Source organism: Lepidochelys olivacea (genome assembly GCF_965140295.1).
Source record: "Lepidochelys olivacea isolate rLepOli2 genome assembly, chromosome: 14".
In the NCBI taxonomy this organism is placed as follows: Eukaryota; Metazoa; Chordata; order Testudines; family Cheloniidae; genus Lepidochelys; species Lepidochelys olivacea.
Window position 1 is genome coordinate 42,054,692 of NC_140424.1, and position 17,346 is coordinate 42,072,037.

Genomic DNA, 17,346 nt, shown 5'->3' on the forward strand with positions numbered 1-17,346 from the left:
CACTCTAACCACTAGACCCTACTCCCCTCCCAGAGCCAACGATAGAACCCAGGAGTCCTGCCTCCCAGCCCCCTTCCTCTGGACAAATGAGTGTTGCAGATGCTGAAATCAGCCCCTTGGTGTGATGTCCATGTCCCGCTAATGAGCCAACTCAGATGCACGTGTCCAGCTGCCCTGGAAATGGCCATGTCAGTTAGTATCCCTGGAGGCGGGGAGCTCTCCTTGGAGGACTCAGAGGTGTGGATGGGGATTGCTGGTCTCTGCCTGCCATGCCAGGGGTTTCATGCTCAGTGCAGGCAGCTTTTACCAGGGGCTTGTCAACTTGGGGTGAGCAACCCCCACAGTGCCACTGAAAGAGGATGAATCACAGCCCTGGGTCTTCTCAGTCACGCACAGGCCACTTCCCTGGCACGTCTCGGGTCAGCAACCCACCAGATCTCTGCTCAGCCATGGAGACGTCTGGGGTAACCCAGCCAAACTGACAGAACTTCAGGAGGGGAAAAGTGGTGTCACTCCGCAATGTATAATGATTGGAGTGGGGGGGGGGGGCTGGAAGCCAGGACTTCTGGGTTCTATCCCTGGCTTGGGGAGGGGAGTGGGGTCTAGTGGTTAGGGTGGGCTGCCTGTGGGGATGGTGGTTGGGGGGTGTTTGTGCCCATCTCTCACTGCATCTCCCCTTGCTCGCCCCCTGCAGCCAGCAATCTGCGTTGCAGACAATGCGCCCTGGACAAACCTACATCGGTTGCCTCCCTGGAGCCACTGAGTGCACCCCTAAGGCTGGGCATCCATGCATGACTGTCAACATCAGCTCTAGTGAGTGGAGGGGAGGGCTACACTGGGTTTTCTCTGTCCCAAATGCCCCCACCAGTACTGACCCTTACTCCTTTCTGGGCAAGTTGCTGCTTGGCTCTGGCCTGACTCCTTGTGGTCAGGCTCAGAACTGCAATGTGGGCTCTCCGCTCCCTCCCAACCCCCGCCAAGCAATAACCCACCAGACCCCACTCCCTTCCCAAAGCTGGGGATAGAACCCAGGAATCCTGATACCCATTCCCCACCTGCTCTAACCATTTGACCCCCACTTCCCTCCTAGACCTGGGGAAAGAACCCAGGAGTCCTGGCTGTATCAACATCCTATGAGCCAGGGGCGCTTTCAGCCAGTGACGGAGCAACTAAGTGGCCTTGGGTCGGGGTGGCCTGGTTTCTGATCCCCAACCGTGCTCTGGGCTTTGGGGTGGTGTGTTCGAGTGGCGTGGTTCTGAGCTCTGCCTCTCGGTCTCCCCCTGCAGGAAGCGAGGTGCAGTTCCCCATCCAGGGCTGCATCATGAATCCCGGCCGCTGCGGGCTGGTGAAGGAGTTGTTGGACCCCGAGTACCAGATCAACATCACCTGCTGCTCCCACGCCTCCTTCTGCAACGACTTGGGTCCTGCTGCCCCTAGCAAGGGAGGGCGCTGAGTCCGGCCTGCCGCCTGCCACCCTCCTCCATCCCTGCCTGTCCTCCGTCCCAGTCCCCATCCCTCCTTCCACTTCTGCAGTTCTCCAGCCATCCTCTTCACTGTTCACCCATCCCTCTCTCCCCATCCTCCCTCCTCCCTCCACCTCCTTCCCTTCCATCTTGCTCTCTCCCTTCTTCCCACCTGTCCTCCTTCTCTTCATTCATCCCTCTCTCCTCTTCTCTTCCTTCATCTGTCCTTCCGCCCTTCTTTTCCTCTCCCTTCTTCCCTTCCTCTTCCTCCTCCTCCTGATCTTCCCCCCGTCCACCCTTCCTCCACGGACGCTCCGGGTGTGAAACCTGCCCGTGTTCCCTGATTCGCTGTGATTAATAAACCTCTTACGGGGTTGTACAGTCCTAGCTAACTGTAAAGCCTGGGGACAATATAGTCAGATAGAGAGGGGGTGGGGGTGGGAGTCAGGACTCCTGGGTTCTATCCTTGCCGCTCGGAGGGGAGTGGGGTCTAGAGCAGTGGTCCCCAAACTGTGGGGCATGCCCCCCTGCGGGGCATGGAGGAATGTGCGGGCGGTACAGTGGGCCCAAGCCAGCCCCCAGGGGAGGCAGGGAGGGAGCGCCACCTAGCCCCACTCCGGCCCTGCCCCCATCTGCAGATCCAGCCCTGGCCACAGCTCCAGCCCCGGCTCCTTGCCCCAGCCCTGGCTCCTGGCCTAGACCGTGGCCCCAGCTGAACTGCTGGCTCCAGCCCTGACTGCAGACCTGGTTCCAGCCACGGCTCCTGGCCCCAGCCACTGCTCTGGCCCTGCTCCCAGCCCTGGCTCTCAACCATGGCTCCCAGGGGGCACGCAACTGAAAAAGTTTAGGGATCACTGGTCTAGGTCTGGGAATCAGGACTCCTGGGCTCTAATCTTGGCTCTAGGAAGAGAGCAGAGTCTAAATGGGAGTGAGAGCCTTGGGGGTTGGGAGCCAGGACTCCTGGGTTCTATCCCTGGCTCTGGGAGGGGAGTGAGGTCTAATGCAGGAGGGCTGGGAGCTAGGATTCCTGGGGTCTATCCCTGGCTCTGGGAAAGAAATGGCGTCTAGTGGGTGACAGCCAGGGGGAGCCGAGACTCCTGGGTTCTAATCCCCTCTCCACCCCTGAGTGGCCATGCCTCAGTTTCCTCCCCCTGTAAAACGGCAGGATACTGGCCCCCACTGTGTACATGCTATATAAGTGCAGGTTATTGTCTCACTCCATAAATCCTCCTTATTTCTGGGTTTTTCATGGGTTCCCTGCCTCTGTCCAAACCCCCTTTGTTTGTGGGTTCCCTGTGCAATCCCCTGGATAAATCTCTCTGCTAGCTGGGATGGGACTGCGGTTCTCTATTTGCTCTGGCAGTGCAAATAGATACACTATAGCAAATAGATACAGTTGCTCTGTATCTGCTTTGTCTGCCTCACAGCCTGTGGCTGGCTGGCCCCCGAAAGCCCTTCCAGTAAAGCTTCCCCTTCTCCTCACCCTCTGTAGCATGTCTCCCTGCTGGGCAAAACACTGGGGCAGCTGCCCAAACCCATCCTACCAAATCAGGACCCTGTCCAGATGCCACAAAGGTTTGACGCAGCTATTACCGGGGGTACGACCCAGCTGAGACAGCAGCCGAGCATGTCCTAGTGCTAATGAAGCAGAGGATCGCAGAGTTTGAGGCCAAAAGGACCATTAGATCACCTAGTCTGATCTTCTGTACAGAACATGCCATTATATTTCACCAGTCAAAGCTCAATAACTTGGGTCTGAGTACAGCAAATCTTCCAGAATGCGGATCTGAAGCCAAACAAGACCCAGGAAACCTAGCTCAGTTCCCAGTTCTGCCACAGCCTCCCAGTGTAACCTTGGGCAAGTCACTTCACCTTTCTGTGCCTCGGTTTTCCCTCCCCCCATACAGTAGGGATAATAATCCTTCCTTTGTCTATTTCAATGGGAAGCTCGTGGGGGCAGGGCATGCCTTTCACTGCAGCTGTACGCAGCCTAGCACAGTGGGTAATGCATCTCGCTTGGTGATGCACATAATAAATAATAATAACAGAAGGCGTTTATTAAAGAAAGCAGCTGCTGACCCAAACAGGCCTCTACAAAGCTCACATTCCGGCATGGTCTCCCTTGTTTACCAGAGACACTACATTGGCTAGAGTGATATGCTGCACACAGCGACATCTAATGGCTGAATGACATATTGCAAGGAAACATGCCTGGAGAGGTAGCCAATGCGAAGTGAATAGGATCATGTCTCCATCTAGTGGCCAGATGGAATTACTACAGCAGCTGCCTAATGACTCCCAGCTGGAGGAATTACTTTGCTCAGCTGGTAGAAGGCATCTGGGATTTGATGCTACACGTCCTGGCTTCCTCATGGGGCTCAGTTCTCCTCTTCCTCATGTTCCGTCCCGCTTGAGGGTTCAGCGGTTCTGTGGGGCTCGGCTGGGGGAGGAAACGCGGGTGTCATTGTCCCACTGAAAAGGCCCAAACAACCACAAACTGGGCTTGAGTCTGGGGCTGCCCCCACAGCATGTGGGTTCTGGGGACCTCAGGGGATGGGAGAGCTCCCCAAAGGTGTCTGCCCCTTAAGGAGGCCAGACGATTCCATGGTCACTTGAAAAGGGGGGAATGGGACATGAGGCCTTTCCCCTTTAAGGGGCACTAGCTCTGATCCAGCCCCAGAGGGAGAGGACTGGCTGGCTCAGAGGGGTGGGGGGACATGGGGCCTTTCCCCTTTAGGGCTGCCGTCCTCGCACCTCATTGATGCTCACTGAGGAGGCCCGGCTTCTCGCTGAGCAGCAATGCCAAGAAGCCACAGCACCAGGCAGGCAACATCCCCTCCACCTGGGGTGGCCCTGTGCTGATGCAGAAGAAGGTCTGCTCCATGGGGTTGTTGCAGGGGCCACTGCTTCATGCTCTCCTCCCTGTCCCCATGGGGCTCTTGGGGAGAAATTCAACACACCCCACAGAGTTTCATACAGGGCAGGGGCAGGAACATGCTCCAGCTGCACACAGGGGTCGTTAGGAGCTAACTCGCAAAGTTTGACGCCTTTCCAAAATGGCTGCCATCCACTGTTGTTGCCAATGACAGTGAAGCCACAGGCTGCCCACGGTTAAGATGGCTGCTGTGTCCCGTTCACCTCATATGGGATGCAACCCCATGATCTGGGTGCCCCTAAACCTCTGACTGCCAGATGGTGGGACTGGCCAACAGGGGATGGATCACTCAATAATTGCCCTGTTCTGTCATTCCTTCGGAAACATCTGGCGCCAGCCACTGACCGAAGAGAGGATACTGGGCTAGCTGGACCATTGGGCTGACCCCTTAAGTTATGCTTGGATTTGTTTTGAATAAAATCTGTAATGAGCTTCACTTGCGAAAAAGAAAATTAGCTGAGTGTTGTGAGCTAATGCCGTTAATGCACTGGTAAAGCAGCAATGAGTTACCACTGTTGTAGTCAAATTTATTACACTGACAAAGGAAGGCTCTGAGCCAGCTAACTTTGGCTATTACCTTGATGCACTGGCAAGCAGAGATTTGAAAATGCAGTCGCAACCCTCCTTTAGCCCCACTGTTGACCAGGGGACTGCTCCCCCTCCACAGTGACATTTGGTGGCCTGTTTATATACTGCACACAAAGGTGTCACCGTAGAGATGCTAGGAAGAGGGATGAGTGTGCCGGATCTTGTCTCCATCTAGTGGCTGCCCAGCATTACTTCAACAAAAGTGTTACGGACACCCGGCTGCGAGAGTTAGGCCAAGATCCTCAAAGCTATTTAGGCAGCGAACTCCCATTCGGCACCTAAATGCCCAAGAGAATCTGGGCCTAACTCCCATAGCTGAGATGGAGGAGGGGGGTCTGGGCTTTTCCTGCTGCAGATCCTGTGTTTCTCCATGGTGCTCAGTCCTCCGGAGGTTCCCTCTCCCCTGCTGGTTCAGAGGGTCCTTTGGGCTGGGCTAAGAGAGAGGCATGGGGGGTTACTGTCCCATCACTAAAAAGTCAGGCCTAGAGTCAGGCGGCAGCCCATGGCATGTGAATTCTAGAGGCCCTGGGATGGGAGGGCTCCCCCCAGGTTTTGCCTGGAGGCCAGAATATCCCCCATATCTATGGAGAGTGGGAACTGGCTTATGGGAGCATATTATAGGATCCTTTTCCCTCTGGGGGGCACCGGCGCCAATCCATCCCCAGGCTGGGGAGACTGGCTGGCTCAGGCGCTCAGGGTTACAGGGTGAACAGCCCCTCACTGCTCCGGATTGTGCCCCAAACTGTGACACGCACCCTTGAGCTGCTGATAATCTGGGACCAGTGGTGTCAAGAAGCCACAGAGCCGGGCAAGCAACATCCCCTCTACCTGGGGTGGCTCCATTCCGATATAGAAAAATTCTTCTCCGTGGCATTGTAAAGAGGCCACTGCTCCCTGCTGCCTCCTGTCCCTATGGGGTTCCTGGGGGAAAATGCATCAATTGATCGACATGGGGGAAAGGGAACGAATTCCAGCGACAAGGAGGCAGACAGGAGGATGCCCCGACCAGGGGTACTCCAGCAGGCGGCAGCAGAGAGGGACAGGGACATACCCAACTACCCACAGTCTCCAGCCAGGTCTCACTGACCTTCCCACGAACTAGGAAGGATCAAGAGCCAAACAATCCAGTTTTGCCCTCTTCCAAAATGGCCACCTCTCCACATGTTTCTTCACGGGGCTGAAGTCGCAGGCTGCCCTCTGGTGGTGAAGTGGGGAAATGGCACTCTCATGCCAGCTGCCAGGCTGATCTGAAATACAGTTCTCTGGCGCTGATGGGGAAGTGGGAGGGGCTCAGGACCAGCTGGCGGGTGTAATTTGCATAGACATCCCAAGCATCATGCAGTACCCCCCAGCTGCACAACTGGGGATTTCCCCAGCTTCCATGCTCACAATCTGTCTTGCACTGGCTGTGTGAGCGCAGGGACATGAATAGGGTGGAAAGGCTGAGAACCAGTGGATGTTAGAGAGTGGGGAGCATGGCTCACCCTAACCTGGCTAGTTAGGACCAAGGCAATGTCCGATTTCAGAGGGGAGCTTTGTTGTTTTATTTCAAGTGCTAGCTGTAGGGGGTTGGGGAAAAAGCAATAGCCTAAACAGGGGTGTCATGATCTAGTAATAACTGACTCTATTGCTGGTAGGACTGGATTCCACCTGCCCTGGGGACACCAACTTTGAACATGGGTTTGCTGGAGGATTCTCTGCTCCTTGAAGTCTTTAAACCATGATCTGAGGACTTCAATAGCTCAGACATAGGTGAGAGGTTTATCGCAGGAGTGGGCGGGTGAGATTCTGTGGCCTGCGTTGTGCAGGTCAGACTAGATGTTCACAATGGTCCCTTCTGACCTTCATATCTATGAATCTATGAGAGAACCTGAAAGTGCAAGGAGATCCAAGCTGGCTGGCACTCAGGGCTGCAACTTCTTAGGGGTTCCCTTACCCGCTCCTGGCAAACTCTGCCCAGTATGCAACCAACGAAGTGGGGGTTCACCCACGAACGCTCATGCTCCATTACGCCTGTTAGTCTATAAGGTGCCACAGGACTCTTTGCCGCTCTGCCCAGTAGCGCATCACCCTGCGGCTCAGCGCCACCTCGGCCTCCGTGTGCGTGTGGTTGGCTCCCTCCATGGACGCCAGCATCCCGAACAGGTAGGGCACCTCGGAGCCATGTGGCATCCCCCATCCCTTTGGGGGAAGACAAGACTCTGGGGTGGCGGGTGAAGCTGTAGATGTACACGGGACCGCCGGCCTCCGCCATCTGCCCAGCCGGCTTGGCTATGGGGCACACCGCATGATAGTCACTGACAATGTGAGCCATGGCGCGGTGGTACCGTGCCGGGCCCTGCCTCTCCTGGCCGTACCCCTGTGCCACCGCCTGGACGGCCTCCCACGGCAGCCCCAGCATTGTCACCCTCAGCACCTCCAGCGGCTCCGCCCAGCTCATGTGGCCGGCGTTCACCCTGGTGAAGTTACGGGCACCAATGATTATGTAGGAGCCTTCGTTAGCCGTGACGCCGGCCAGGAGGGGTGTAGGCTGGCTGTGCCAAGCCTCCAAGAGTCTCGGTGGCTCCCGTCGACGGTCGGCACAGACCCAGGCATGGACATAATGCGTTTCCCAAAGTCTCCCAGCACCTTCCCCTGCAGGCAGCCCCCCAGGGCGGTGTCATCGAAATCGGGGCAGCCTAGTTCACGGCGCAGCGCCTGGCCTATCTTCTTGGCCGCTTCTGGGCTAATCCAGGCCCAGGGAAAGGCATGGGCACCACTCGGCAGCCCGGCATGGGCAAAGAGGGGCCGGCTCCCCGGCGAGAGGAGATGGAAGCTGACCGAGGAGGCCCCGGCGCTCTGGCCGAAGAGTATCATACAGGCCGGGTTCCCACCGAAGGTGGCCCCATTGACCCACGGCCAGCGCAGCACCAGGCACTGGTCCCACAGGCCGGCATTCCCCGGGGCAGCTGGGGGCAGGGACAGGAAGCCCAGTGCCCCAGCCGGGTAGTTCATGGAGGCCACGATCACGTTCTCGGTGGCGGCGAAGAAGCAGCAGTCTTGGAGCTCCATGGAGGCTGCACCTATGAAGAACCCCCTGCTGTGGATCCAGACGAGGACGGGGGCCGGCGCAGGGGGCCAGGGATGGGGCACCCAGATGTTGAGGAAGAGGCAGTCCTCAGACTGCAGCATTTTGGGCGTCCTGATAGGCATCAGGGTAACCAGTAAGCAGAGGCTGGGAGCAGGTGTTGCTGAAGCCGGTGGCCTCCAGGATGTGGCTCCAGGGCTGATGGGGAAACAGTGTCTGGAAGCGCAAGGCCCCCATGGCGGGGCTCAGCATAGGGGATGCCCAGAAAGGCCGTCACTGTGCCGGAGCCGGCCGGGAGGCACTTGCCCCGGATGGGGCTGCTGGTGGTGAGCACCATGGTGCCGTCGTCATTGGGGCCTGGCAGGGAGAGGAGGAGCAGGCAGGGGAGCGCGGGGAGGAGTCCCAGCATCGCGGCAGCTGGAAGGGAGACGGCCCCAGAGGGAGTTACAAGGAACGGGATCTGGGACCTTTCCCCTCTAGGGGGGTGCTGGTTCCAATCCAAGCCCAGGTCAGGGGGGAATGGCTGGCTCAGGGAGTGGGGAATGGGATATGGGGCCTCGCCCCTGCTGGGGGAGTTTCTGTGCTGCAGCCCTAACTATTTAAACCCTCATGCGAGCAGGAAGCCTGGCTCCCCTTTGGTAAACACCGTCTCCGGTCAGCCACCCCCTCAACACCAGCCTGCCCCGGGCTCCAGCTCTCTGCTGAGCTCCCAGATCTGTATCACTTTGCCTTCTGCCCCATTTCCCTCTGCAGGCAACTAGAGGTCCCTTTATGCCAGGGGAAAATGCCAAAAGGCTAGGACAAAAATCCACATGCCCCCTCCTGGAGCTGAAGAGAGAATCCAGGAGTCCAGGCTCCCAGCCCCCTCTGTTCTAACCCACTAGACCCCATTTCCCTCCCAGAGCTGGGGAGAGAACCCTGATTGATAGGACTCCTGGGCTCTAGCCCCAGCTTGGGGAAGGGAGTGGGGTCTAATGGGTTAGAACAGACAGGGCTGGGAGTCAGGACTCCTGGGTTCTCTCCCTAGCATGGTGAGGACAGTGGGGTCTAGGAGTTAGAGCAGGGGGGACAGGGCTGGGAGTCAGGACTCCTGGGTTCTCTCCCTAGCATGGTGAGGACAGTGGGGTCTAGGAGTTAGAGCAGGGGGGACAGGGCTGGGAGTCAGGACTCCTGGGATCTCTCCCAGCTCAGGGAGGGGAGTGGGGTCTGGGAGGTAAGAGCCAAGTGGGGCTGGGTGTCAGGACTCCTGGGTTCCATCCCCAGCTCTCAGGGTGGGGTCTGTGGAAGGGGTATTAGCTGGGAAGCTACCAGTCGAGTTCTCAATTCCAGCTCCCCTTACACCAGTCACCCCTTGACCACTCTGTGCCCATCGCAGAGCCCGAGGGACACTCCTCACCCCTGGCTACGCAGACTCACCTGACCGGCTCGCTGCTGCAGGCATGGCTCTGTGGCTCCCAACTCAGAGCGAGGGATCTGCCGATGCGGGAGCCAAACGGTTCTCGTCTCCGGTGCTGAGAGCACCAGCCAGGGAGCAGCCACCCGAGTTTATTCACCCTGGCAGCAGCAAGCTCACTGGGCTGTGCACGCATAGGGCCCAGGTTCAAGGTGGCTGGAGGGATGCCGGGGCAGGGTCCATGGGCTCAGAGACCCAGTTCAGCACCTCTGGGGTACGGTAGCAGGGTCACAGGACCGCTGCCTGGGGCTTGCTTGCCGCTCCTGAGATGCAGATGACTCTGGGGTGGCACAGAGGGGTAACAGGAGGTGAAGGGGAAATCCCATGGCCAGTTCAACCCACAGCAGGATTTTGGTGGAGCCAGAAGGGAAGCCCCTTTGGGGGGAAGAGACAGGACATTTTATATGCGAGGGATCAGGGTTCCAGCTGCAGGGTTCCCCCACCCCACTGCCTGCTGTATTGACAGGGGTTAGCAAACTCCTTTGCGGGCAGGACAGAGGATGAGTGCCAAACAGACCAGGCAGCCTGCCATGGATCTGCCGCTTGCATGGAAATGAGACGTGTCATCCCCAGGGGGGCACAGGGCAGGATCAAGGGGGCCAGACCAAGAGGGCCAGCACACTGCTCTGAACCACCCTGAATTAGGTGGGGGCTAGTGGGTTAGAATGGGGGTGCTGAGCGCTAGGACTCCTGGGTTCTATCCCCAGCTCTGGGAGGGGAGTGGGGGCTAGTGGGTTAGAGCAGGGGGTATTGAGGGCCAGGACTCCTGGTTTCTCTTCCTCACTCCAGGAGGAGGGTGGAGTTTGGGACAACATGCTGCATATCCTTGGGAGACCTTCTTGAATTAAGTTTAAGTATCTTTGGGGTCTGTTGTGATCACTGGACCTAAAAAATGTCCCCCATTTGTAAGTTTAATTGTGAGAAGTGTGGGAAAGTTTATCAGAGGTCACACTAACCTAGGACCGTTTGCTTGGCAGAGAATTAACCATGAAATAGAAGTCTAGCTGTTTTTCAATAAACACACCATGTTAGGAACAGGTGCAAGAAAAACCAGACAAAAATTGAATCAGTCCAGACAGCAGGGGCCCTGCTCATGCAAACCACTGAGTGTGGTGAGGTCATACTTAACAAACAAGTAAATGTGGGAACAAAGTTACCAATGCCGAATGTGGCCTTCCGGAAATGGATTTAATTGGTGGCCAAAATAATGAGGAGAAACTCTCCCCCACTTGTATTCCTTTTTGGGGGGCTGCTTAAAAAGAGACACTGAAAAAACCAAAAGAATCATTCTCGTCCCCCAGCTCATATATCCCCCCAACCTGGACGTCGCCCCTTATCTCAGCTTCCAGGACCCCGGCAGCAAACCAGATTAAGGGATGTTCATCCCCAGAGGGAGCCCGGCTGCCTTGCTCCTGGTGTTCACCTCCGCGTGTTAGGGTTCCTAAGGCATCCAGCACCACAAAGCCACGGAGGATCCTGTATGGTTTTTCCTTCCCTTGTCCTGTTGCTTTCTGCCCCCCGCCCCCACCCTCCATCCTGTCTCTCATTCTTTCTGCTTTCCACCTGCACGGCAGGAGCCCCACCACATGAGAGGACCCCAGCCCTGTCTAAGGAGAAAAGCCCCTGGAAGGATAAGGCCTTTGTCTGCAGCCATATTGCAAGGCCTAAAGCTTTCGTCTGCAGCCAGATTAAAAGAGCAGCGGGGAAGCAGGAAGTCACATCTTCACATTCCATCTAACTTACATTAAAACCATGTAATATCCAACTGTTAAGAAGGACACCCCGTCCTCATGGCCCCCACTATCACCAGATAAAGAAACAGATCTTAAGATGGTTAAAGAAAACTTAGCTTGATAGCATTCTGTCTGGCAAGAAATCACTTATCAATAGTTGTGGTTAGGAAATTCTCCTTTCTTTACTGTTTTGTCATTATGGTCCCCGCTTCCCTATTGTTTGTCTGGATGAGCTCTGCCTGGTTCTTTGGTTATTTCTGTCTGTTGTATAATTAATTTTGCTAGGTGTAAATTAATTAAGGTGGTGGGGTAGGATTGGTTAGAGAATTTTGTCAGGATTGGTTAGTAACATTTTAGTATATTGATTGGTTAAGGTCGAGCTAAGCAGGGCTCGAGTTTCACTTTATAAATTGGGTCCAACAGAAAGTTCTTGGGGAACCAACTCCAGGACACAGCCCCAAGATCAGAGCTGCCAGACCTCAACACCCTGCCAATGACACCGTGCAGAAACTAGGGTCCCCCAGATGGACCTGATCCCGACTGGCCATCAAGAAAAGTTCACCTGTCTTATTGGGAGTGGTGTGCATTGCAGATGTAGCATGTGCAGTCTGCTTTTTGGTGATTGTTAATAAATAGAGGTTACGTAGGATATTACTGTGCAGGGCTCTTTCACTGGTAAAAGACCCCGTAAACCTGCAAAAAATTAAGCCCGGAGTCCACAGGGAAAGGGTGTTTGCTTTGAGTCCGCGGGAAAAGGGCGTTAGCCCAGAGCCCATGGAGGAGTAGAGCCTAGAGCCCACGGAAGGGTAAAATTTGGTGCTTTTCATCTGGAGCCCTAGGAACTGGGAAAGGGTGGGGGCAATGTTCCCTCTAATTTTTGACAGGCCGTGTGCGCAAAAAGTTTCTTCTGTGCAAACTGGTGTGCTTCTGGGCAAATTTCTGTGCGCGCGGGTGTTTCACCGTGTGCGTGGGGTTTAGGATCTGTGTGCGCGCCCAGTTTAGAGGGAACAGTGGGTGTGGGTGCCTAAATTAAGAGGCTTACACCTTGAGCCCTAGAAATTGGGTAAAGGTGGGTGCCCTAGAGTGTGTAACAGAGAATTTTGTGCGGGTAACACCCCAACCAGCTGATGGCCCAAACCGGGAAGCGAACCAGGGGCCAAGCAAGAAGAGCCGCAGCCGACCAGCCAGGGGAGCAAACGCTTCCCATGGGACATCCCAGTCCCTAGTATTCCCACTGGTAACTGTAAAGGGTTTCTCCCATCAGCCCCCCATCAAGTCTAGCCAGGACCATATAGTCCCTCCGTCCTTGAACCACACCCCAGGAGTCCCCTCCACTTCCCCTACACGTAATCCAAGAGGGGTTCCATCCCACCAGCTTGTTTTAAGCCCATAAAAGATCCTGCGGCAGGAAACGTGCTTCTAAAAATACACACAGAGATGCAATTTGTTTTTGTTTATAAATAGACAAGATCCCCAAAAACCCCCACTGAATCAGAACCGACGCCCCCTAGACGGGGAAGGCCCCATGTCTCATTCCCCACCCCCTGAGCTAGCCAGTCCCCCGCCCTGGGGCCAGATGGGAGCTGGTGCCCCACAGAGGGGAAAGATCCCATACCCCATTCCCCACCCCCTGAGCCAGCCAGTGCCCCAGGAGTGGATAGTTTTGAGGGGGTCGTTTCTCTTCTTCCCCCTTTTCAAATCAGTCTTGGCACCTCTCTCACGAACGGAGTCTCCTAAAACCTGCTCCAGGCCTGTCCTTACCAGCCCCCGCTGGGATCAGGCCCTAAGCCACTGACCCCTGCTCACGGGGTTACCTCCTGCTTGGGCCCCCTTTCCCCACCCGGGTCCCGGCCTCTGCGGTCCTCTGCGGAGTGGGGTGGCTCTCGAGACCGAAGGCCACACTGGGAGTTTTAGCCTTCTGTGCTGAGGGCTCCTTTGGGGGGTCCTGGGGGGCTGCAGGTTTCTGGTCTGGAGGGGAAGAGACGAGATGGAGATGCAGGAAATTCTCACTGCTCCCCTGTCCCCAAATTCTCCCCTCCCCCTCTTGAACCTGATATCCCCTCTCCATGGCTATCCTGCCCCACAGGCCAACCCCAGCTCCTCCCCCACCCCCAGATCCCCTCCCCAAAGTCCCCCCACCCGGTCCAATCCCAGCCCCTTCCCCCACACCAATCCCAGCTCTGACCAACCCCCCCAGCTTCTCCTCCCTCCAATCCCCACCCCCCACTGATGCGAGCTTCACCCCCCAGACCAATCCCGGCTCTTCCCCCACCCCAATCCATACCCCTCTGTGACTAATCCCTCCCGATCCCCCCCAGATCAATCCAGCCCCCTCCCCACACAGTGACAAAACAATCCAGGGCCCAGCAACCCCCCCACCCAATCCTCCCTGCTGAGCCTTGCCTCCAGATGCCCCACTCCTCCCCTCAGGGGCTCTAGCCCCACACCGCCCCCATTAACCCTTGGGATGCTGTCCCCTCTCACCAGCTTGGGGCTGGTTCTCCAGCAGGGCCTCAGGCTGCTCCGCCCACAGCTTGTACCCTGGGTTGCTTGGGAAGCGCTTGGTCTGGCCACAGCAGAGACACCGTACAACTGACCAACGCCGGCCACGGTGCCCTGGTTGGGGGGTGGCGGGGAGGGGGGAAGAGAAGGGCAGGGAGTCAGGGACCAGGAACAGACAGGCATGCATGGGGAAAGGCTTTGCCACCTGAGCCCACCGCCCTCTCAGGGTCCCGACTCCCAGCTCCCCGCCCCCGCTCTAACCACTATGCCCCACTCCCCTCCCAGAGCTGGGGATAGAACCCAGGAGTCCAGGCTCCCAACCACCCACAGCAGTACTGATCCCTCCCCACTAGGGGGCGGCACTCACTTCTCTGGCGCACGGTGGAGCTGACGCCAGGGACCAGGAGGGAGGAGCAGGATTTGCAGATGGTTCTCTTCACCGATGGGTCCCTGAGGGGGAAAACACAAACAGGGGCTGGGCCTGGGGAGATGGGCCCCTAGAGGGGAAAGGCCCCATGGCCCAGTGCCCGCCCCCTAGGGCCCGATGGGAGCTGGCGCGCCCTAGAGGGGAAAGGCCCCGTATCCCGACACTCACTGTCTCAGGACGAGCCTGCGGCTGATGCTGCGCTGGGCATGGCAGTAGAATCGCACCAGCACCTGGTTCTCGGGGTTCTGGGCGAGGACACAGTGAGCCGCCTGAGGAGTGGGCAGGGGGGAAAAAAAGAGATGCAGAGTGAGGGAAACAGCCCCACATCTCCCCCTGCTCCATGTCGCCCCCAAACCCTCCCTCCCCCAGCCCCCTGTCACTCTCCCCTCCCCATTGATCTCCCGCCAGCCCCACGTCACCCCCCCATTACCCCCTCGCCCATGTCATCCTACCGATCTCCCCTCCCCCTGGCCCCATGTCGCTACCCCCAGCCCCACGTCGCTACCCCCAGCCCCACCAATCCTCCTCCCCCAGTCCCACTGATCCCCCAACCCCATCTCCCCCCACCAGTCGCCCCTCCCACCGATTCCCCTCTCCCCCAGCCTCATCTCCATCCAATCTCCCCTCGCCCAGTCCCATATCACTCCCCACCCCCCGCATCTTCCCCGGCTCCACGTGACCCCTTTGCCCTACCAATCCCCCCTCCCTCCCAGTCGCCCCAATTCCATCTTCCTCCAATCCCCCCCAACCCCCACCCCACATGCAGATACTCCAATCCTCTTTGCCCCATGCTCTATTCAGGAATCCTGGAGGGAGCCCCAGAAATCTCCCCCCCACGGCCCTGGGGCTAGGGGGAATTGCTCCCAGGGTCTCTCTTAGGGGTGTAACCCCCATCCCTGCTGGGATCCCAGCACTAGGGGGCGCCAACCTCACCTGGTAGAGGAAGCTGAGCCTCTGGAAAGCCTCTTTATCCTTCACCTGGGCTGACATCGTGGTGGGGGGTGGGTCTGGAATAGGGGAAGATACTTGAGGGAGGGGCAGCCAGTCCCCTAAGGGGCTGTTAGCTGCCCCTGCCCCAGCCGGCTCCATGCTACCTCCAGCAATTACCCCAGATGGGGGAGCTTTCACAATCCACCCCATTTCTAGTGACTCCCCACACACGGAGCTGGGATCTGTCCCCCAAAAACAGGGGGCTTCTGGGCTTTATTATTCTTCCAGGAGGGGCAGCAGGGCCCCATTCTGGTATTGTGGGGGGAGGGGTCTGCTGCCCTCTTGCTCCCCCCACCCTTATAAGGCTAGACCTGCTCCCCCCAGATCACCCCAACTGAACATCCCCCACCTCCTCGTTAAACCCCCATCCCTTCCAAAATCCTCCTTCATCTCCAGCCCTTATATACCCCTCCCCTCCCAGCCCCCTCCGCCAGACTCCTATCTCTTCCCCTGCCACCCATTCCCCAGATCCCCTCCCCTGCCAGCCCCATCCCCAGATCCCCTCCTCCAGACCTATTCTCCCCTCCCCTGATCCCCTCCCCGCCAGTCCCCTCCTCCAGACCTATTCTCCCCTTCCCCTGCCAGCCCCCTCCCCAGATCCTCTCCCCTGGCAGTCCCCTCCTCCAGACCTATTCTCCCCTCCCCTGATCCCCTCCCCACCAGTCCCCTCCTCCAGACCTATTCTCCCCTCCCCTGCCAGCCCCCTCCCCAGATCCCCTCCTCCAGACCTATTCTCCCCTCCCCTGATCCCCTCCCCTGCCAGTCCCCTCCTCCAGACCTATTCTCCCCTCCCCTGCCAGCCCCCTCCCCAGATCCCCTCCCCTGGCAGTCCCCTCCTCCAGACCTATTCTCCCCTCCCCTGGCAGCCCCCTCCCCAGATCCCCTCCCCTGGCAGTCCCCTCCTCCAGACCTATTCTCCCCTCCCCAGATCCCCTCCCTGCCAGTCCCCTCCTCCAGACCTATTCTCCCCTCCCCTGCCAGCCCCCTCCCCAGATCCCCTCCTCCAGACCTATTCTCCCCTTCCCCTGCCAGCCCCCTCCCCAGATCCCCTCCCCTGGCAGTCCCCTCCTCCAGACCTATTCTCCCCTCCCCTGATCCCCTCCCCACCAGTCCCCTCCTCCAGACCTATTCTCCCCTCCCCAGATCCCCTCCCCGCCAGTCCCCTCCTCCGGGCCTATTCTCCCCTCCCCTGCCAGCCCCCTCCCCAGATCCCCTCCTCCAGACCTATTCTCCCCTCCCCTGATCCCCTCCCCGCCAGTCCCCTCCTCCAGACCTATTCTCCCCTTCCCCTGCCAGCCCCCTCCCCAGATCCTCTCCCCTGGCAGTCCCCTCCTCCAGACCTATTCTCCCCTCCCCTGATCCCCTCCCCACCAGTCCCCTCCTCCAGACCTATTCTCCCCTCCCCTGCCAGCCCCCTCCCCAGATCCCCTCCTCCAGACCTATTCTCCCCTCCCCTGATCCCCTCCCCTGCCAGTCCCCTCCTCCAGACCTATTCTCCCCTCCCCTGCCAGCCCCCTCCCCAGATCCCCTCCCCTGGCAGTCCCCTCCTCCAGACCTATTCTCCCCTCCCCTGGCAGCCCCCTCCCCAGATCCCCTCCCCTGGCAGTCCCCTCCTCCAGACCTATTCTCCCCTCCCCAGATCCCCTCCCTGCCAGTCCCCTCCTCCAGACCTATTCTCCCCTCCCCTGCCAGCCCCCTCCCCAGATCCCCTCCTCCAGACCTATTCTCCCCTTCCCCTGCCAGCCCCCTCCCCAGATCCCCTCCCCTGGCAGTCCCCTCCTCCAGACCTATTCTCCCCTCCCCTGATCCCCTCCCCACCAGTCCCCTCCTCCAGACCTATTCTCCCCTCCCCAGATCCCCTCCCCGCCAGTCCCCTCCTCCGGGCCTATTCTCCCCTCCCCTGCCAGCCCCCTCCCCAGATCCCCCCTGCCCTCCTACCAGCCCCCTCTCGCAGATCCCCCTCCCCTCACAGCCTCCTTCCTCCAGCCCCCCTTATTTACCCCCTAGATCCCCTTCCTGGCTGTACCCTGCCAGCCCCCTTTATTTCCCCCCCAGCCCCCTCCCCCGTTTCCCCCGGACCTCAGTCACATGGAGACACCAACAGCTGCAGCCTCTTCCTGCCCAGCCCAGCCCCCAGCTGACGTAGCTGCTGCAGCAGCAAAGGCCTCTGGGAAATGTAGTTTCCCAG

General features: G+C 58.4%; 1 protein-coding gene and 1 pseudogene across 4 annotated transcripts; both read right to left on the minus strand.

The window, feature by feature from the left end:
- Positions 1–7,002: 7,002 nt before the first annotated feature.
- Positions 7,003–8,462, minus strand: LOC311531025 (acetylcholinesterase-like; annotated as a pseudogene). Its single transcript has 3 exons — positions 7,574–8,462; positions 7,271–7,442; positions 7,003–7,167 (listed from the first exon to the last, which is right to left on the minus strand). The product of its transcript is annotated as an acetylcholinesterase-like (transcript).
- Positions 8,463–12,721: 4,259 nt separating this feature from the next.
- On the minus strand, positions 12,722–17,346 carry RPP21 (ribonuclease P subunit p21). Of its 3 annotated transcripts, none has more exons than XM_084647674.1 (6): positions 17,159–17,181; positions 15,102–15,175; positions 14,337–14,437; positions 14,109–14,191; positions 13,724–13,855; positions 12,722–13,207 (listed from the first exon to the last, which is right to left on the minus strand). In XM_084647674.1, exons 2-6 carry the CDS (start codon positions 15,156–15,158, stop codon positions 13,050–13,052), a joined length of 531 nt encoding a protein of 176 aa, XP_084503800.1. In that variant the 5' UTR covers positions 15,159–15,175; positions 17,159–17,181; the 3' UTR covers positions 12,722–13,049. The 3 variants fall into 3 exon arrangements, with proteins under 3 accessions (XP_084503800.1, XP_084503799.1, XP_084503798.1); XM_084647673.1 differs by lacking the exon at positions 17,159–17,181 and adding an exon at positions 17,238–17,346 and having other exon boundaries at positions 12,723–13,207; XM_084647672.1 differs by lacking the exon at positions 17,159–17,181 and having other exon boundaries at positions 12,723–13,207; positions 15,102–15,471.